The 19,712-nt window shown below is 38.6% G+C and overlaps 1 protein-coding gene across 7 annotated transcripts in view; it reads left to right on the top strand.

Annotated features, from left to right (window-relative positions):
- NVL (nuclear VCP-like) overlaps positions 1-19,712 on the top strand; it is a 179,187-nt gene that overhangs the window by 14,135 nt on the left and 145,340 nt on the right. For all 7 annotated transcript variants that reach the window (XR_003514886.1, XM_027564535.1, XM_027564534.1 and 4 more), the window contains 7 exons: positions 2,382-2,514; positions 2,735-2,811; positions 3,371-3,505; positions 4,952-5,053; positions 7,183-7,300; positions 13,836-13,980; positions 18,409-18,673. Coding sequence is in view for 6 of the 7 variants with exons in the window: in XM_027564535.1 (XP_027420336.1) it covers positions 2,382-2,514; positions 2,735-2,811; positions 3,371-3,505; positions 4,952-5,053; positions 7,183-7,300; positions 13,836-13,980; positions 18,409-18,673 (975 nt within the window). In the remaining variant the exon portion in view is untranslated. The remainder of the gene's footprint in view (positions 1-2,381; positions 2,515-2,734; positions 2,812-3,370; positions 3,506-4,951; positions 5,054-7,182; positions 7,301-13,835; positions 13,981-18,408; positions 18,674-19,712) is intronic.

Here is a 19,712-nt window from a genome sequence, read left to right as displayed (position 1 = left end):
GAACATCTTTCCCGAGATTCCTGTGGCTTACTCTCTCATTTCTTCTTTTAATTTTTATATTGATTCTTATTCTTGGCTGCACCGTGCAGCATGTGGGATCTTAGTTCCCCCACCAGGGATCAATCAAACTGTGCCCCTTTGTTGGGAGTTCGGAGTCTTCACTACTGGACCACCAGGGAAGTCCCACCATCATTTCTTCACATCTTGTTTCACTTGCGATCTTCCCGGAGGCCTTCCCAGACATGTAAAATAGCGCATCGTTGGATATTCTGTTTCCTAACCCTACTTTTTTCAAGTAATTAAAAAAATCACTATATTTTAAGTATTTAAAATGACTGTTTGTATAATTGTTTTTGGGTTGTTGTATAAGAATGGCAACTCCAAGAGAGGAGGGGCTTTGTTTAATAATGTGTCCCTGGCTAAAATATGTCTAGCGTGAAGTTGTTAGTTTGTGAATTAGTGCCTGATAAACTTCCCGAGTTGTTTTTATTAGTGAAAGTTAAGGAGTAACTACCTCTGGTGTGCATCACAGAAAATTGATGATTGTAGACAGAAGGGAGGGTAGCTGCTAAAATATCTGTGTGGTTTATTTTCAGTTTAGGATGATACTTTGAGGGATCCAACATAAATAGATATACTATGAAAATGGATAAAATAAATAGATACTTAAAATAATTTTCTTTTAATTAATTAAAAAAATATTTATTTAGCTGCTCTGGGTCTTAGTTGCAGCATGCAAATTCTTAGCTGTGGCATGTGGGATCTAGTTTTCTGATCAGGGATCAAACCCAAGCCTCCTTTGTTGGGAGCAAGGAGTCTCAGCCACTGAATGACCACGGAAGTCCCTTTTTTTAATCTTTTTAAATTGGAATATACCATATATAAAAAAAGTAAAGCTTGATGGACTGTTACAGAGTGAGCACATCGGACATCATTCTTACTTGATTCTTTTAATGCCTGGCAGAGAGGGGGTTTCAGGTAATCTGTCTCCCAGTAGAGTGGCTGCTTGGGCTCTGGGTCTCGCTGTCTGGTATGGGAAATGTTAGCTGCCTGTGTCTTTTGAGCTGTTGAAATGGAGCTAGTGCTAATGAGGAATTGAATTTTTAATTTAAATGTAAAAACTATCAGTCAGTTTAGTTATTAGGAAACTTCTGCGTATATTTTAAATAACTTGGGTATGTGAATATACTTTTTCAGCTATAGATTTTATAAAATATAAACACATCAAGTATTTCTCCTGAAAATTTTTTGTCTGAATTAAGATGTGCAGTAGATATAAAGTATCCACTGGACTTTGACAGCTTATTGTAAAAACAATGTAAAACATTTTATTAATAATTCTTAAACTGACTATATGTTGATACTGTTTTGAATATATTTGGTTAAATAAAATAGATTATTATTTTCTTAAAAAATACTTCCACTTATTTTTTCCCTTTTTAAATGTGGCTGCTAGAATATTTGGGCTTCCCTGGTGGTGCAGTGGTTAAGAATATGTCTTCCAGTTCAGGGGACATGTGTTCAGTCCCTTGGTCGGAAAGATCCCCTGGAGTAGGAAATGACAACACACTCCAGTATTCTTGCCTAGGAAATCCCATGGACAGAGGAGCCTGGTGGGCTATAGCCCACAGGGTCATAAAAGAGTCAGACATGACTTAGCAACTAAACAATGACAACTAGAATATTTAAAATCTCATGTGTGGGTGGTATTATGTTTCTGTCGGGTGATGCCATTCTAAGTGGTTTTCAAGCACCAAGCTCTTTGATTTGGCGAAGCCTCTCCCCTCTGCTTTTGAATTATTAATAGGCCTTTTCCAAATCTATTTACTTTGTCTTTAAAGAACATTATTATTGTTGGCAAGGTCAAGGACAAAGCTCGACTTTTATGTTAAATTATATGGCTGTCAGAGCAGCTTTCTAGTCATATTTAATTTAGTGATTGATTAGACATCAGGTGAGTACCAACTACGTAAAAGGCTCAGTGAGGAATAAAAGATGAATGCTGTTATCTGAACTCCAGAAGCACACAACTCAGTGAGGAAGAAATAACATAGACAGGTGAGCCACTCATTTACAAGCAGATTGTATAGGCTCTGCCACAGTTGCAAATTCAGTGTTCTGAGAGTGTGAAGAAGAGATTAATTCTATCTAGAAGATTCTGGAAAGGTTTTTCAGGTTTTAGGAAGTAAACTGAGCATTAAGGTTGTGGAAAAGGACATCCCCAGCAGAGGTCACCCTTAAGCTAAAATGCTGGGAATAGCTAATGGGTGAAAGTACCAGGGTTGAAATGTATTTTTATTTATTTATTTTTTAGTAATTGCCCCCCCCCCCCTTTAAATGGCGTAGTTCCAAGCATGACACGTTTAATTTTTTTTCCGCAGAATTCAAAAGATTCTTCTCTTCTGGAGAGTAACAAAAAAAGAAAAGGCAAGCTAAACAGCAAAGGAGGCAAAAAGAAGAAAGAAGATCTTCAGGAAGTCGATGGGGAAATAGAAGCTGTCCTGCAGAAGAGAGGTGAGATGGAAGTCTTGTGGGTGGCGGCGGCTGTGTTTGCTTTGAGCGAGACATTGTGATTCCAAGCTCTTTGGCCTGGGGAACCTCCTACGTGTGGAGACATTTACTAGAAAATATTTCAGTGTCTAATGGACCTTTGTTTATGTAAAGATTATTCAGTATAGTTCTGAGTCGCTACTGAATCACTAATCTTTTCACCTCCTCCTTTTTTGTTTACCAGCTAAAGCCAAGGGGCTAGAATTACAGATCTCCAGTGTGAAGTTCGAAGACGTCGGTGGCAATGATACAACATTAAAAGTTAGTTCAGATTTAGAATTTCTACCTCAAATGGGTATATTGCCAATCAAATAAGGCCTTCAAATAAGGTATTCAATAAGGTATTCAAATAACGCCTTCCTCTTTGTATCTAATAGGAGCTGAGTCTAGAAAAGGAGGCCAGGAAAGTGAGAAGGGCAAGCCTGACTTGTCCCCTTCAGGGTCATGCGGGATACAAGAAACATATCTTCGGTTTTTTCACCATTTTAGCTACAGTGTGCATAAGATACTTGCTTTATCAGGAGTAGCACTTTAACAGTTGTAATGGTTAGTGTTTTTTTGTGTTTACTCTGTTTCAGTTACTATGCTAGTTACTATTCATTCTTTCTGCAAGGTAGGTATTATTACCCTTTGGAAATGGAAGCTCACAGAGGGGTTATTGCTAATGCCTCATGACAGTTACCAGAACAGGATTCAAACTCAGGTGTAAGTCTAAAACCTGTCTACTGCATGTTGCTGCTCCAAAGAACAGGTCCTTTCATTCCACATTGGTTCATTCCCTTTGGGGCTGTGAAGGACATGGTTCTGTTTATTCCTACAGGAGGTCTGCAAGATGCTCGTACACATGCGTCACCCAGAGGTGTACCACCACCTGGGCGTCATACCCCCACGTGGAGTTCTTCTTCATGGACCACCAGGCTGTGGGAAGACATTACTTGCACACGCGATTGCTGGGGTGAGGTTTACTGACGTTTGTTTGCTTTTGTTCTTTTGTTGTTATTTGTTTTTATTTTTTCTCATTGGTCAACTTGAGCCAGACTTGGCGTATTTTCAGGAGGACTGATCCCTTCATTCTTTTCATGCTGCTCTTTGTGAGATTTTTTTTTTTTTTTTTAATGTATCCAATTATATGGCAAGGGTCGGGTGGGAAGCCAAATAATATACTTATAAACAACCCATTTTTTTAACCCATAGTTCTTGTTTTAGTTTTAGTTCTTACCCATTGTTTTAGTTCTTGTTTTTAGTCACTGTTCTTTCCATTTAAGCTAGTGGTTTTCAAGAGCAATAAAATTAAACTGGAGGATCATATTTTACATAGAACCAAATTTATTCAGAATTTGCATCCAGAGTCATGTTTTTATCCTTTTTAGTGTAAAAATGTCCTTTCTTAAATGGTGATAATAGATACTCAGTTGGCAAAATAAAAAGTTAGCAATTTTCATTTTAGCCCCATCAGGTTTCTTGGAAACTGTAAAATGCAAAATGTCCAAGTAAGTTTAGTTTGAAGAGGAGCACACTGTCAGTCGTTAATAGATAGTGTGCTTTGAAAGAAAATTGTTTTTCTAGAAGAAATTGATAGATTTGCCTCATTTATTCATTTGTTAAATAAATCTTTTGTGTGACTATTGCGTGCCAGACATTGAGATATAGTGATAAGTACAAGAAACTCAGTTTTTATCCAAAAGGGGTTTTTTGATCTAATACACGAGACGCGTTAAACTGTCTTTTACACGAATAAATGTTGCTTCATGGTTACGATTACACTGAGTGGGAGACAGAAGCAGTGCAGAATGCCATGTGGTGTGTTGTTGGTATGCTGCCTTTACCCACGTTAAGAATTAGGGTTAAAGAGAATATCATTGAGGAAGTGAAATTTAAAGATAGTCAGAAGAATAATAGGGTTTAGGATGGGTTGTTGCCAGTTATATTGGTGGGACAGTGGTAGTTTCTCTTCCTTTAAGAATCTGCCTCCTCTGACTTGTTACTGGCTATTTCTCTGGGTTTCTTTGGTGGAGAAATGCCAGTAGGGTGTGTGGGAAATGACTGTGTCACAACTCCCTGCTGTTTCATATCCAGCAGATAAATAACAGATTTGTTTTGGCTCAGCTCTAAGTAAGGCAAATATATTTCTTAAGATTCAAGACCCTTTATTCAGAAGAGATAATAACAGTTTTATGATATCTGTAAAGTAAAAATAAGTCGAAAGTATCCAGTCAATGTGTTTGGATAAAATTTCAGATTTTTAAGTAATGTTTTTCATTGGAACAGTACAAAAAGATACGACGTTCCTCAGAAAATTGGTCATTTAAAAAATGTAATTTTGAGAGAGGGACTGAGTAAAGAAAAAGTAGGTAAGTGAAACTTTGAAAATTTAGTCATTTTTTAATATATTTATGCATAGGAACTTGATCTTCCAATTCTCAAAGTAGCTGCTACAGAGATTGTATCTGGAGTGTCTGGAGAATCCGAACAGAAGCTAAGAGAACTATTTGAACAAGCTGTGGTGAGTCAGCTAATGACTATAATGTCAGGTTGTCAGATTGTATAAGGCTATATGGAAGTTCTTGTTTTCTTTAAGGTTGGTATCTGTTAACATGTTCACTGGCTATTCTTTTCTAAACGTAGTAATTTGTTCCTCATGATGGCTAAATGTTTAAAGTAGATTAATTGATAGATTGTTGGGTAAAATAATCTGTTTAATCTGAAAATAACATAATTGGTGAGAAGTTCTGACTGTCATACCTGATAGCGATATGCTAAAAATAGATTATCCTTGTGATATTTTTTTTTTATTCTGATTATAACTCATTAAAATTTGGCTGCTTAAGAACTTCTGAGGAAGATGACATTTGTATTCCATTGAAGTTTTATTTTCAGTATAGTGTTATGGTTAAATGTACTTTCAAGTTAGAAACAGAGGTTCAAGTCCTTAGGCCACTGCATACTAATTGTGTAATCTTGGGCAAGAGATTTAACCACTCTTAACCCTGAGTTTCCTTACTAGCAAATAATACTGATCAAATCTCATGGGGTTGTTGATTGTATTAAAGGGTTTATGTAAATTTTTAATGTAGTGTCTAACACATAGCAAAAGCCATGTAAATACTGGCTATGACATCATGCTCCTTTGACCAGTCACTAGTCATCACTGTGGTTAAGAAGTTAAAAATACTGATAAGTTTAATTTTACATTGTCATCATATGCGTCCCAAATACACTGGGACTGGTGAATATGGCCAGTGCGTCTGAAATGCAAAGCTGAGAAGATAAAGTATATTTTACCAGTACTTGAAAATGTTTTTTTAAATAGTAAGAAAGTAGCAAAATTTGTTACCTAGTCCAAGCTCTGTATTGCTTGCTGTGGCAGGTCAATAAATTAACAAGTAGTTGGGGCTGCTGCTGCTAAGTCGCTTCAGTCGGTCCGACTCTGTGCGACCCCATAGACAGCAGCCTACCAGGCTCCCCGTTCCTGGGATTCTCCAGACAAGAACACTGGAGTGGGTTGCCATTTCCTTCTCCAATGCATGAAAGTGAAAAGTGAAAGTGAAGTCACTCAGTCGTGTCTGACTCTTTAGCGACCCCATGGACTCAGCCCACCAGGCTCCTCTGTCCATGGGATTTTCCAGGCAAGAGTACTGGAGTGGGGTGCCATTGCCTTCTCCAGAAGATAGACTGCTGCTGCTGCTGCTAAGTCGCTTCAGTCATGTCCGACTCTGTGCGACCCCATAGACGGCAACCCAGCAGGCCCCCCCGTCCCTGAGATTCTCCAGGCAAGAACACTGGAGTGGGTTACCATTTCCTTCTCCAGTGCATGAAAGTGAAAAGTTAAAGTGAAGTCGCTCAGTTGTGTCCGACTCCTAGCGACCCCATGGACTACACCCCACCAGGCTCCTCCGTCCATGGGATTTTCCAGGCAAGAGTACTGGAGTGAGGTGCCGTTGCCTTCTCCGGAAAATAGACTAGTGTCCCCCAAACCATCCTCCCTGCGTTAGAATATAGGTTTTTTTAATTCCAAAAAGGAGAAGGGCTAAAGTCCTTGTTCCAGTCAGACTCCAGAGGGAATGTGTTCATTTCTTCCTTCCTGTAGTCATTCACAGGTGGGCCTGGTCAGGATGTTTCCTGTGAGCCAAACATAGACTGGCATTAGAAAAGCTGTGGGCATGTACAGAAGGTGCAGTGGAGGGTGGGAAGGATACTCTGCAGAGCACAGCTACATTCTTTAAGGCGTTACCTGTTTTCCAAAATGAGCTTGATTTGTTTGTTAACTGGCGTACAACAGAAAGACAGGTAACCACATTTGTGTTTATGGTGAAGACAATGATGAATGAGGATAAAAGTGACAAAGGGAAAAATTAGTTATTAGTTCTGTGCTTATCTAGCTCTGAACCAGTGCTATGCTGGTACGATGCATAACAGCCGGTACTTAATAAACATATGGTCTAGTACCCCTCTTTTCCAGTCTCCCCATTTCCTGGTGAAAGTCGGTACAATAAGACATGTGTAAACTGCTTTCTTTAGGGTAGTTCTTTTGGTGAATGGTCTCTGAACTTTAAGATTGAAAAATACATATATACTTAACCACACCAGTATAGGGAATACATTTACATTTATGATTTTTTTTCTTATTTCTAGTCAAGTGCACCATGTATCCTCTTTATTGATGAAATTGATGCTATTACCCCCAAAAGAGAAATTGCTTCAAAAGATATGGAGCGAAGAATTGTAGCCCAGCTCCTAACCTGCATGGACGGTGAGTTTGAAACAGTGAATTCACTTTAAGATAATGTTTTTTTTTTAAAATATTGTAAGATGTGAAGATATGAAATATTTAAGTAGCATAAAACTTAGAGTACAAAGCAGAAATCTTTTTCTTTTCATAAAAAATTATATCATTAATTTTTGAAGTATGTCTTATTATTTATTTTTAACACATTTACACACATATGTAAATACACTAAAATCTTGTGTTGCTTTTTCCAATACTGTGCACCACACACACTATTCTATACTCTTTGTATCTTAATAATATCTTGGAAATGTTGCCATTTAAAAAAAAAATTTCATTTTTAATTGATGATTGGTTTACAACATTGGTTTGATTTCTGTCATACATCATCATGAATTAACCATAGGTGTACATATGTCCCCTCCCTCCTACCTTCTGCCCAAATGTTGCCATTTTAATCCATTTATATCTACCTCTTTTTAATTGCTGCTTGGTATCCTTTAGAATAAATTCATTATATTGTACTTAAATATTTCCATTTGATGGATATTCAAGTTGTTTTGATTTTGCTTTACAGTGAACTGTAAGGGATATCCTTAAATGGGCCTTTTTGGTACACATAAATTTTTCTAAGATGAAGTAATGGTTAAAGATTACACATTTAAAATTGTTATAAGAAATGGCAAATTGCTTTCCAAAAAGACTTTTCCATTTACGTCTTTACCAGTACTATTCGAGAGTCACCCTTCCTCCAGATTTTTCCCAACACTAAATTGTTTTAGTTTATGACACTCTGAGGGATGAAAAGTGGCATGTTTGTTGTTATTTGCATTTCCGTGATTACTGTTGATGTAGATCATCTTGCCATAGTTTTTGGCTTTTCATATTCTTTCCAAAATCCCTTTTTTTATCTTTTTCCCTTTGATTGAATTTTTAAAAATTTGAGTGAATACTATATTTTAATATATTATAGAAACAAATCCTTTGTTAAATGTAGTACAATTCCTTCCTATCTGTAGCTTGTTTTTCAGTTTTGTTTAATGGTTTTTGGATACAAATTTGGAAGAAAGAAATCAGCACAAGTAGAACTTCTGGAACTAGATCTTACCTGCTGGAAAATAGCATATGTTTTGTGTACATAAGAAAATTTGAAATAATATGTAATTTGCATTTCTTGTGATGGTAGGTTGTAGGTTGTTTATTCTGCTGTTTTATTCTTATGTAAAATTTTCTTGGAATGTCTTAAGGCCTATGTTCTGAATTACCATCTTTTTAAATTTATTTTTTAATTGAAGGATAATTGCTTTACGGAATTTTGTTGTTTTCTGTCAGACCTCAATGAATTACCATAGTTTATTGAAGCTAATATGTTATCATAAGATGCACCATCATTTTATGTACATCTGAGAAGGAAAAAGACATAACAACAATCAGAATATGACATAATGCTTATTACATTGATAGTATAAGCATTCTGATTTCAGAGATATTAAAATGTGGAAAAATGACTAAGTATAGGGATTAAGCAGACTGCTTATTACTAGAACATTACTGAAAGCTCTGTTAGTTGAGGTTTTTGGTGTGTCTCTGTGTATGTTTTAAGGTTTCCTTTTTTAAAACAGAATAGGGAAAACAGTAAACAATTCAATTTACATAGTCAGCCTGTTACTGAACTGAACTTGGATCCAGTTGCATGACGCCCAGCAAAGCCAATTTACTGACGCTGGGTTGTGGTGAAAGAAAGTACGGTGTTTATTGCACGGTACCAGGCAAGAGGAGTAGGTAGCGAATGCTTGAAAGACCCAAATCCCTGATGCTATCAGGCAAGGGTTTTTAAAGGCAGCGTTAGAGGTGAGGGTTTCAGGGTGCGTGAAATCAGCTCTTGGGACATTTTTCTGATTGGTTGGTGGCATGGTGATGTTTCGGGAATCTTAATCATCAGCCAGTCTGGGGTCTCTCTGCTTGTGGTCGGCATGTAGTCACTGTGCTCCACTGGGTAGAGGGTCTTACTTGCTATAGAACAACTCAAAGATCCCTACAGATTGTTATCTGTATATCCCTTCCTGTGACTCCCTTGTTCTAATTATTAGCTGCTTGAGTTCACTTTTTAGAACTCTGGGAGGACCAGACAAGAAGCAGAGGACATGGAGGGGCTTGTACCCAGGAAAGCCCAGCAGGATCTTGCTTGGTTTCAGCCCTCCCTTTTCTTTGATACTTCTCAGTGCTGAGGCGGAACAAGAGTGAGACAAAACAGGAAATAAAGTGTTGGATAGAGGTGTCAATCATAAATTCTGCAGAGGAACTTGATTTTGGGGGGCTTGTTTCTTTCTCCCCAAATAACCTGTGACTTGTAGTCATTTTTCTTCCTACAGTTTGAGAATTTTGTAAAAACATTATTAATTCAGAGTTTATAAATCTGAAATTGTAGTAAGTTAAAACTCTTAAGTAAGTTAATATGTAACAAGATAATTAAGACCACTTTAAAAAAAATTCTAATTTTAATAACGAAACTCAGATGTAATTCTAATTACTAAGACATGTGAAGGATGTTAAAAATACCATTTGTTTATGAGAAAACTGATACACAGCTGAAGGCCAGATGCAAACTGAGTCATTGGCAAAGTATCAGCTAGAATCCGGATATTTATTTATACATACAATTAATGACCTACTCACGAATGCTTTATTTATGAGAGCTGTTACCCAAGAAACGTGTTAACTAGTTTTTTTATTAACTCTGTAAAAAGAACTGAAGCTTCATTTTTTTAAATACTCAGAAATTCATTCTTTTGGCTAATGTAACTTCAGTTTAAAAGATCAAGTCCTCTAGAAGAGGGAGAAAAGGAATGAAGTTTGTCTTATAGTGGATGGCCAATCCTAGCTGAGGTCTGATTTTTATCTTTCTAGAAGCTTTTGAAGCAACCTTTATGTTGCTAAGTATTGATTTCCTGGGGAAGGATTTTTTTCATTACTGAAGATTTAACAGATTTCCATGATTGTTCTTTTTGAATTCTGTTACTAACCCTTGCTGTGTTCAGAACTCATCACCAAGACTATATTGTCTGAGCAACATGAACTAGGAAAAGGAAGCTGACTGCTACCCTTGGTCATTGTTTCTAGCTCTGACAATGAAAGCACCCCTGAATTAGCAGGGGAACAGCTTTGGCTCTGTGCCAGCATTAGTGCAGGAAGGGTTCAGTTATGAGAACATCTTGCTGTGACTGCAAGTTTGTAACTCATGGTGCTACCTCAATTACGGGGTGTCACCTTGTTACCTTTGAAATATAGGTCTCTTTGTTCACGGATCTCCTTTTGTAGCATATGAGTCTCTTTTTTTTAGCTGATTCCCTTTCTTCAGTTTTCAAAAAGTGTTAAAGAGCTTTCCTGTCTCACTTAAAGACACACCTTATGCATATTTTCTTTATTCAAAGAGTAATTACTGCCAACTAAATGCTTCTAATTTGGTTCTGTTTTGTAACCCCACCCATGTAATTGTCTCTCTGCCTCTGCCATTCACTGAAACTAATCCCAGAAAGGTCATTGACAGTTACCACTGGCCACATCTTTGGGCGTGCTTTTAGCCCTCACCCCTCTGAACCCACCTCTTAAAGTTAACTGGTGGAAGGGACTCTACTGAGTAGTGCTGGCCCAGGGCAAGCACCCAGTGAGTGTTAGCAGTGGGTCTGGGAGCATCTGATACTGTTGTTACCTTGTCCTTACAGGTGTCAGCACACTTGACTTGAGTAACACACTGTCCTTCTCCTGTTCTCTGATAGCTCTCTAACACTTTCTCTTACTTGCCTCCTTTTCCCCATCCTTTAAAGAAAGATATTCCATACGGTTTCACACTTGATCTTCTTTTCTTCTTGCCCTCTCCCTACTTCCAGCTATCTCCTGTTCAGCTCATCTTTGGAAAACTTTGAAATTACATCTCTAACCTTCATTTCTGATAAACTTCCAACCCATGTTCACCGCTGCCTGCTAGATACTTGCAGGTAAGTGTCCCACGTCCCCTCATACTCAGTGGGTCCACTGGCTTCGCCTGTGGCCCTTCCTGCTGTCTGACCCGCCTTCTGTATTCCATATTTAAGGTAACAGCTTCCAGACTGAGTTGTCTTTGTCTCTTCCTTCTCTTCCTCCTTCACATTGAATCATTTGTGTAGTGCTTTTGATGTCATCTACAACTTGGACCTTGAATTGGGGTTTTCTTTTTTATTTCCTTTGTGCCTGCCTTCACTCATCTGTTACCTGATTATTGTATTCAAATCACAGCAAACTCTTGTATTTATTCCTTTTTATTCCATTCAAAATTATTATTAGAGTTATCTTTCCAAAACACACATCTTAACAGAAAAACATTTCGTGGCTTCTGTTGGCAAAAGAATGTTCTATAAACTTCTCATGACTTGACTGTTAGAGGACTTCGTTAGCCATTACCTGTGTGTGGGGCAGGGGGCGGCGTGGTTGGTGTGTAAACCTCAGTCTCTCCGCTAGTCCACTCTGGTTCAGTTGTGAGAAATAATGCTTGTGGAAGGCACACTTTAGGCCCTGTATTCTGTCCATGAATAAAAATCTGTGACTAAATTAGTTGCCAGAGCAACTGGAGGCTATGTTGTATTCCCCCGTCTCAGTGCCACGAGTGTGTTTGAGATACTTACTACTGTGTCTTGCCCAGACTTCCTGATGGTGGACCACTCTCCCTGTCTAAACATGGCACAGCTGTTTGTACCTCTGTGCTTTCACTCATTCTCTTTCTTCCATGTACGATTTCATTAGCCTATGTCTCCTTGTTAATAGCCTATCCACCCTTTAAGCCTTTTTGGAATGTTACCTGCTCCCTAAGTTCTTCCTGATTCCTCAGTCTGAATTCATAATATCTTCCATTGTATCACTGCAGTGCTTTGTTTATACTTCAGTTCAGTTCAGTCGCTCAGTTGTGTCCAACTCTTTGCAACCCCGTGAATCACAGCACCCCAGGCCTGCCTGTCCATCACCAACTCCCGGAGTTCACTCAGACTCAGGTCCATCGAGTCAGTGATGCCATGCAGCCATGTCATCCTCTGTCATCCCCTTCTTCTGCCCCCAGTCCCTCCCAGCATCAGGGTCTTTTCCAATGAGTCAACTCTGCACATGAGGTGGCCAAAGTATTAGAGTTTCAGCTTCAGCATCAGTCCTTCCAACGAACACCCAGGACTGATCTCCTTTAGGATGGACTGGTTTGATCTCCTTGCAGTCCAAGGGACTCTCAAGAGTCTTCTCCAATACCACAGTTCAAAAGCATCAATTCTTCAGCGCTCAGCTTTCTTCACAGTCCAACTCTCACATCCATACATGACCACTGGAAAAACCATTAAGTGAAGTGAAGTCACTTAGTCGTGTCCGACTCTTTGCGACCTCATGGACTGTAGCCTATCAGGCTCTTCCGTCCGTGGGATTTTCCAGGCAAGAGTACTGGAGTGGATTGCCATTTCCTTCTTCAAGAAAAACCATAGCCTTGACTAAGTGGACCTTGGTTGGCAAAGTAATATCTCTGCTTTTCAATATACTGTCTAGGTTGGTCATAACTTTCCTTCCAAGGTATAAGCGTCTTTTAATTTCATTGCTGCAATCACCATCTGCAGTGATTTTGGAGCCTCAAAAAATAGGCTGACACTGTTTCCACCGTTTCCCCATCTATTTCCCAGGAAGTGATGGGACCGGATGCCATGATCTTCGTTTTCTGAACATTGAGCTTTAAGCCCACTTTTTCACTCTCCTCTTTCACTTTCATCAAGAGGCTTTTTAGTTCCTCTTCACTTTCCGCCATAAGGGTGGTGTCATCTGCATATCTGAGGTTATTGATGTTTCTCCCAGCAGTCTTGATTCCAGCTTGTGCTTCTTCCAGCCCAGCGTTTCTCATGATGTACTCTGCATAGAAGTTAAACAAGCAGGGTGACAATATACAGCCTTGACGTACTCCTTTTCCTATTTGGAACCAGTCTGTTGTTCCATGTCCAGTTCTAACTGTTGCTTCCTGACCTGCATGTATACTTCCTGTGCTTCAAATAGATTGAGTTGCTTGAGGACAAAGTTTGTATTTTCCTCACATCTTTCACGTATTGCTGCTGCTGCTGCTAAGTTGCTTCAGTCGTGTCCGACTCTGTGGGACCCCATAGACGGCAGCCCACCAGGCTCCCCCGTCCCTGGGATTCTCCAGGCAAGAACACTGGAGTGGGTTGCCATTTCCTTCTCCAATGCATGAAAGTGAAAAGTGAAAGTGAAGTTGCTCAGTCGTGTCCAACTCTTAGTGACCCCATGGACTGCAGCCCACCAGGCTCCTCCATGCATGGGATTTTCCAGGCAAGAGTACTGGAGTGGGGTGCCATTGCCTTCTCCGTTTCACATATTAGGCATTTAATAAATGGTAAATGTTAAATGTTATGTTTTATATTCATATATATAATATATAATTGTCATTGTGTAATACTTTCTCTCTAACCACTTAATAACTTGGATAACATTAGTACCCTTAGTGTCAAGTGTCTTGTTCACCACTCATCCTCTGTCTGGTTCTTACTAGATCTGAATAATGTGGCTGCTACAGCTCGGGTCCTAGTCATTGGAGCTACCAACCGACCAGACTCCTTAGACCCTGCTTTGAGACGTGCAGGAAGGTTCGACCGAGAAATATGCCTAGGTATCCCAGATGAAGCGTCCAGAGAAAGGTATACTCTTAGAGAATGAAATTTGTATGCCACTATGTCATCTGAACTGCGTGTTTTGAAAATGAGGGGTGAGAAATGCCATGAAGCCTTCTTTCTCTCTTATCTCTTTCTTTATGTGCCAATGAAATTGATTTGGAAAGGAAAAAGCCCACATTAAATTAATGCTTAAGAAAACAATTTACTCACTAATACTGCAGTGGTTTCAGGCTGCTTTTCCAGTAGTGATAATGGACTTCTGTCCACACTCATTTGTCTGATCTTATTAACAATGTCTTTTGTTTTTTAGGTGGCTGTCAGCCTAGGGAGAGTGTTTAGAGCTATGGAATAGTGCTCATTGGTTCACATGTGGGTTAAATCTGAGTACCGTATTTTAACCTGTTGCACTAATCTGCCTAAAACTATAAGCTCCCTGACAGATAATTAAGGGGCAGCCAGAGAGTTGGGAACTGTCTGTCTGCTGTAAGACCACCCTTTCCTAGTGATTGGGTTTGAATGTCCACAGAGCAGAGAGGTGTCCACCAGCATCTCAATAACAAAAATATCTGGGGAGGCACTGTTCAGGCAGTGGAGTAAAGGAAATCTAGTAAAGAAGTGTTCTGAAATACTGTATTTATAATGACTTTCAGCTTAAGTTCATGACACTAAATTGCTGCACACGCTTACTAGCAGCTTTTAGGGAAAGTGGTATATAGTGAAAGGATAGGCATGGGGACAGGGAAGACGGGTAGAGATGAACAGGAGACTTCATGAGTGCTGAACACAAAACTGACCAGAAGACACTGGGCAGGAGAAAGCATTAGGAAGAAGAGGTCATCCTTCCCTTCTTGCTAATACTTAATGTGGCTTCAGCTTTTGACTGATTGGCAGTTGCTTCCTCAGCTGTTGTATTCAGCGTCATCTATAGGTATGCTCATTGTGTTCTCACGTGTATTAATATAATCTTTAAACGGTTACTCAACTATTCAAGTTAAGTTGTTTGTATTTACTTAGGAAACGTGTATTAAGCATATAGTATATGTATACTAATGGGATAGGTAATGTAAGGAATATAAAGAATTCTAAACCCTTGCTTTTAGGATGTTTACGATACTGAAAGAAAAATAAGGCCTGTATCCTTTATCAAATCTTTTTTTTGGTTAAGTGTCAAACTTCATCATAATAGAGACATAGACACAGTAAAGCCCACCATCCCTACTAGATAAAATTGTTCCTTGATCCACTCACTATTCCATCATCAGTCGAGTCCTTAAAGGGCTTTCCTAGGTAGTCATATTTTGAAAATATTTAAGCCTACAGAAAAGTTGAAAGAATAATACAATAAATATATGTATGTTTAGCTGAATTTACCACTTGTTAACATTTTGCTATGTTTGATTTCACTCTTTATGTAAAAACATCATGTGTGTATGGGTGTGCGCATGTGTATATATCTTTATTTTTTGCCAGCCCACATGAAGGATAGTTGAAGAAATTATGATACTTTAGCTGTAAATACTTCTGTGTAACTATACCATTTTCCACAGTAAATAAACTTAACACTGATAATAATATTACTCAGTACAATCTATTCTGATTTTCCCAGTTGCCCCCAAATGTCCATTGTTCTTTTAATCTTTCATTTTTTTAAAACCTAGAATAAAGGAACAAACCTGCCATGTAGTTGGCATGTCCCTTTAATCTCCTTTAAAAAGCCTTTAGTCATTAGATACGGACATATTTATAGTTGACATGACATAATGCCTGGGATTTGCATTAAAACACTCCAGAGGGAAAAAAAAGTAGGGGATAAATAAGACTGTGAAAATGTTGATAATTATTGAAACTGAGTGATTAAAAACATGAGGGTTCATTATTGTGACAGTTTTAAAGCATATATTTGTAAATTCTCGGTCCTCCTCTTAGTGGGAGGTGGGTCTGTGTCTCCTCTTCTTGAATCTGGGCTGAGTGACCCATCAGTCAATACAGAATAGGGGAACTGATGCTACGGGACTTTTCTTCCAGGGCTAGCTGATATGCTGTAGACAGTGTAGAGCTCAGTTTCTGAGTCCAGGCCACCTGCTCCAGCCTCTTTACTCAACTGTCTTAAAACTGGAAATCTCTTAATGGTAATTTTCTCCTCCTTTGGAGTTTCCATGTCAGTGTTAGTCTCTCAGTTGTGTCTGACTCTTTGCGACGCCATGGACTATAGCCCACGAAGCTCCTCTGTCAGTGGGGATTCTCCAGGCAAGAATACTGGTGTGGATTGCCATTCCCATCTCCAGGGGATCTTCCCAACCCAGGGATTGAACCCTGGTCTCCTGCAGGCAGATTCTTTACCATCTGAGGAGTTTCCATAGTATGATAACCAAAGTTAACATTTTTTTAGGAGTAGACTGTTAATGAAAAAAGGATGATATTTATTTTATGTTAGCTATTTTTTTTTAACATTCTAAATTTCTTAGTATTCTTATGCATAGTAGCAAATCAGATCTGTGTTTTGAGGAAGTAGTTCTTTTTTTTTAAATTTATTTATTTTTGGCTGTGCTGGGCTTCGTTGCTGCTCAGGCTTTTCTCTACTTGTGGTGTGCAGGCTTCTCGTTGCTGTGGACTTTTTTGTTGTGGAGCAGGGGCTCTAGGTTGTGGGCTTCAGTAGTTGCAGCCCGTGTGCTGAGTAATTGCAGCTCCTGGGCTCTAGAGTACAGGCTCAGTATTTTTGGCACATGGGCTTAGTTGCTCCACAGCATGTGGAATCTTCCCAGATCGGGGATCCAACCTGTGTCTCCTGCATTGGCAAGCAGATTCTTTACCACCAAGCCACCAGGGAACCCCAGGAAGTAGTTCTTTTTTTTTTTTTTTTTTTTTAGGAAGTAGTTCTATAATGAACTTTTCCTTCACTCCTACTATTTACAGTATCTAAGTGAAAATTTTCATTTATAAGTAATGTTCATCTGCTTCTCTTCTGTTCACTTACATGATCCCAAAGGGTGTTTCTATAACTTATTGTCCAGTAGCTTGACATATTAAACTATTTGTTTCTCTTACACATTTGGAAATTTCACAACATGTTATTTTGTCCAGGTTAATGTATAATATCACAATATCTAAATAATAATAATCAACATTTATTGGGAACTTACTGTGCATCAGCCAGTGTTCTGGCACCTTTGCATATATTCACCTAACATCCCTATGATTAAGTGCTATTATAATTATACTTAACAGATGAGAAAACTAAAGCACAGAAATGAAGTAACACAGAGTGGCAGAGCTGACTTCAAACTGAGGTGGTCTGGTATCAGACCTTTTGTCCAGAATATCTTTACTATTTTTAAATTTTTATTTTAAGTATTCCTTTAGTGATAATAGACTTCCCTGGTGGCTTAGACGGTAAAGCATCTGTGTGCAATGTGGGAGACCCAGGTTTGATCCCTGGGTCTGGAAGATCCCCTGGAGAAGGAAATGGCACCCCACTCCAGTACTCGTGCCTGGAAAATTCCATGGACTGAGGAGCCTGGTAGACTACAGTCCATGGGGTCACAAAGAGTCGGACACGACTGAGTGACTTCACTTTTTCACTTTTAGTGATAATAATTATCCAGAAGTCCACATTTCATTGACACATACCATGTTGCCAGTTGAGTTCAGCAAAGTTTCTCACACATGAAATACAGGGGATCAGCAGTAAATAAAGATGAAATTGGAGAAATAACTGTCCTAATATAGGATTGGGTATTAAAGTTTGTATCAGCATAACTTTTTGTGATGAATAAAGCTAATGGTTTGAGTTTAGAGGCTTTTTTTATTTTTGGCAGATGTCTGTTTAATTTACTCTAAAAGAATTTACCTTACATTCTTATAAATCATTTATCTTATTTCTTCTGTAATACTGTCAAACTCTTATAGGCAGAATATTTTTTAAAAACCTATTTTTTTATTCTGTTGTCTAATACAGCAGAAATTTATAACTTAATCCCTAATAGAATAAGGTGGGATATATATTAGAGAGTTAGCATTTGTTAAATAAGTGAACTATTTGATCTTACATTATGTCTGTTAAGTGAACTGTTTGATCTTAAGTTGTGTCCGTTATAATACCATTGACAGAGAAGAAAGACTTCCATAAACATATATAGTTTTTAATATTTGGCTGTGTCGAGTCTTAGTTGCAGCACTCAGTATCTTCGTTGTGTCACATGAGATCTTTATTGTTTTGGTGCGTGGACTCTCTCTAGTTGTGGCCGGGGGCTCAGTAGTCACGGCGTGGGGACTTAGTTGCTCCGTGGCATGTGGGATGTTAGTTCCCCGACCAGGGATCAAATCCATGTCCCTTGCATTGCAAGGCAGATTTTACCGTCTGAACCACCAGGGGAGTCCCCATAAATATATTTGGTGACTTATTTTTACTAGTAGATTAGGAATCTCAATTTCTTTTCCTTGTCTTTTCCACAGAATACTTCAAACTTTGTGCAGAAAACTAAGACTTCCTGAAACTTTTCATTTTCGTCACTTAGCACACCTCACGCCGGGCTTTGTTGGTGCTGACCTGATGGCACTCTGCCGAGAGGCAGCCATGTGTGCAGTCAATAGGGTCTTAATGGAGCTGCAGGGGCAGCACAAGAAAAATCCTGAGATTGAAGCTTCGCCCTCTGAAGGAGACCAGGAAGAAAGGACTGGGGCTGAACCCACTTCTAAAACACAGGTGCTTCCTATCCAGGTACCTTAAATGACCTTAAACTTTCCATTTGAATGTTTCTAATTTGTGTTAACCTTAAAAGCAGGCAGGTGTCAGTGTAGTTGAAGTTTGCGATTTTCTGTTTCACTGGAACTGTGTCTTTAAAATAATTGTTATACCCAGTATATGTAAAATTTCCGAAGTACAAGTTTTACTTTTTTCAGTTGATTCCAAATAAATTCCCTTTGTAATAATGATTATGAGGTCTAGAGCAGGAGTTGACACACTGTGGCACGCTGTGGCCCACCTGCTTACCTCCTGTTTTTGTAAATTAAAATTCTGTTGAAGCATAGGCATGCTCATTTATTGATGTAGACTCTTTTTCTGTTTTCATACGTGACAGCAGGATTCTCATAGGTGTCTGTATAGCAGAGAGTGCACGACTCACAAAGTCTCTGGTGTTTACTCTCTAATTCTTTCCAGAAAATTTGTCAACTCCTGTGATAACATTGACATTTGGTTATAATTCCAGGTTATCTTTTGTTAGGCAGACTAAAATAGTCTGCTGACATAACCATATCCTTGGCCCTACTTCAACTAGGGGACAGTGCTGGGAATGTGAGGGGGATGTTTATCATCTAAGATCTGTTAAAATTTTGAGTCTTGTGAGTCATGAAAACTCAATATAACACTTATATAGCATTTTATAGCTTGAACAGGGGGATTTTATATAATTTGATCCATATAACTTTATCAAATAAATACCATTCCTGTCCCCATTTTATAGTCAAAGAAATGAAGCTTAAGAGATGGTGACTTGCCTGAGGCCACGTGGCCTCTACTTTCCAGAGCAGGGGCTTAGATCCAGGTCTTTGGTTTTCAAATCATTTGTTTCTTTCTTACTCGTTTGGAACCAAAAGGATATCTGTTAGTAATAATGATAGACTTATTCCTTTTATAATAGTGCATGTAAGCTAGGATTTTTATCAAAATTCACCTGTTTCTTGAATATGTAAAAAGTGAAAATTGGAAATATGTGGTTGTTGAAATGAATATTTACCAATTGCTCATGCCCTAGTAT

Source organism: Bos indicus x Bos taurus, chromosome 16, assembly GCF_003369695.1.
Source record: "Bos indicus x Bos taurus breed Angus x Brahman F1 hybrid chromosome 16, Bos_hybrid_MaternalHap_v2.0, whole genome shotgun sequence".
Taxonomy (NCBI): Eukaryota; Metazoa; Chordata; class Mammalia; order Artiodactyla; family Bovidae; genus Bos; species Bos indicus x Bos taurus.
This window is presented reverse-complemented; position numbering and strand designations above follow the sequence as displayed.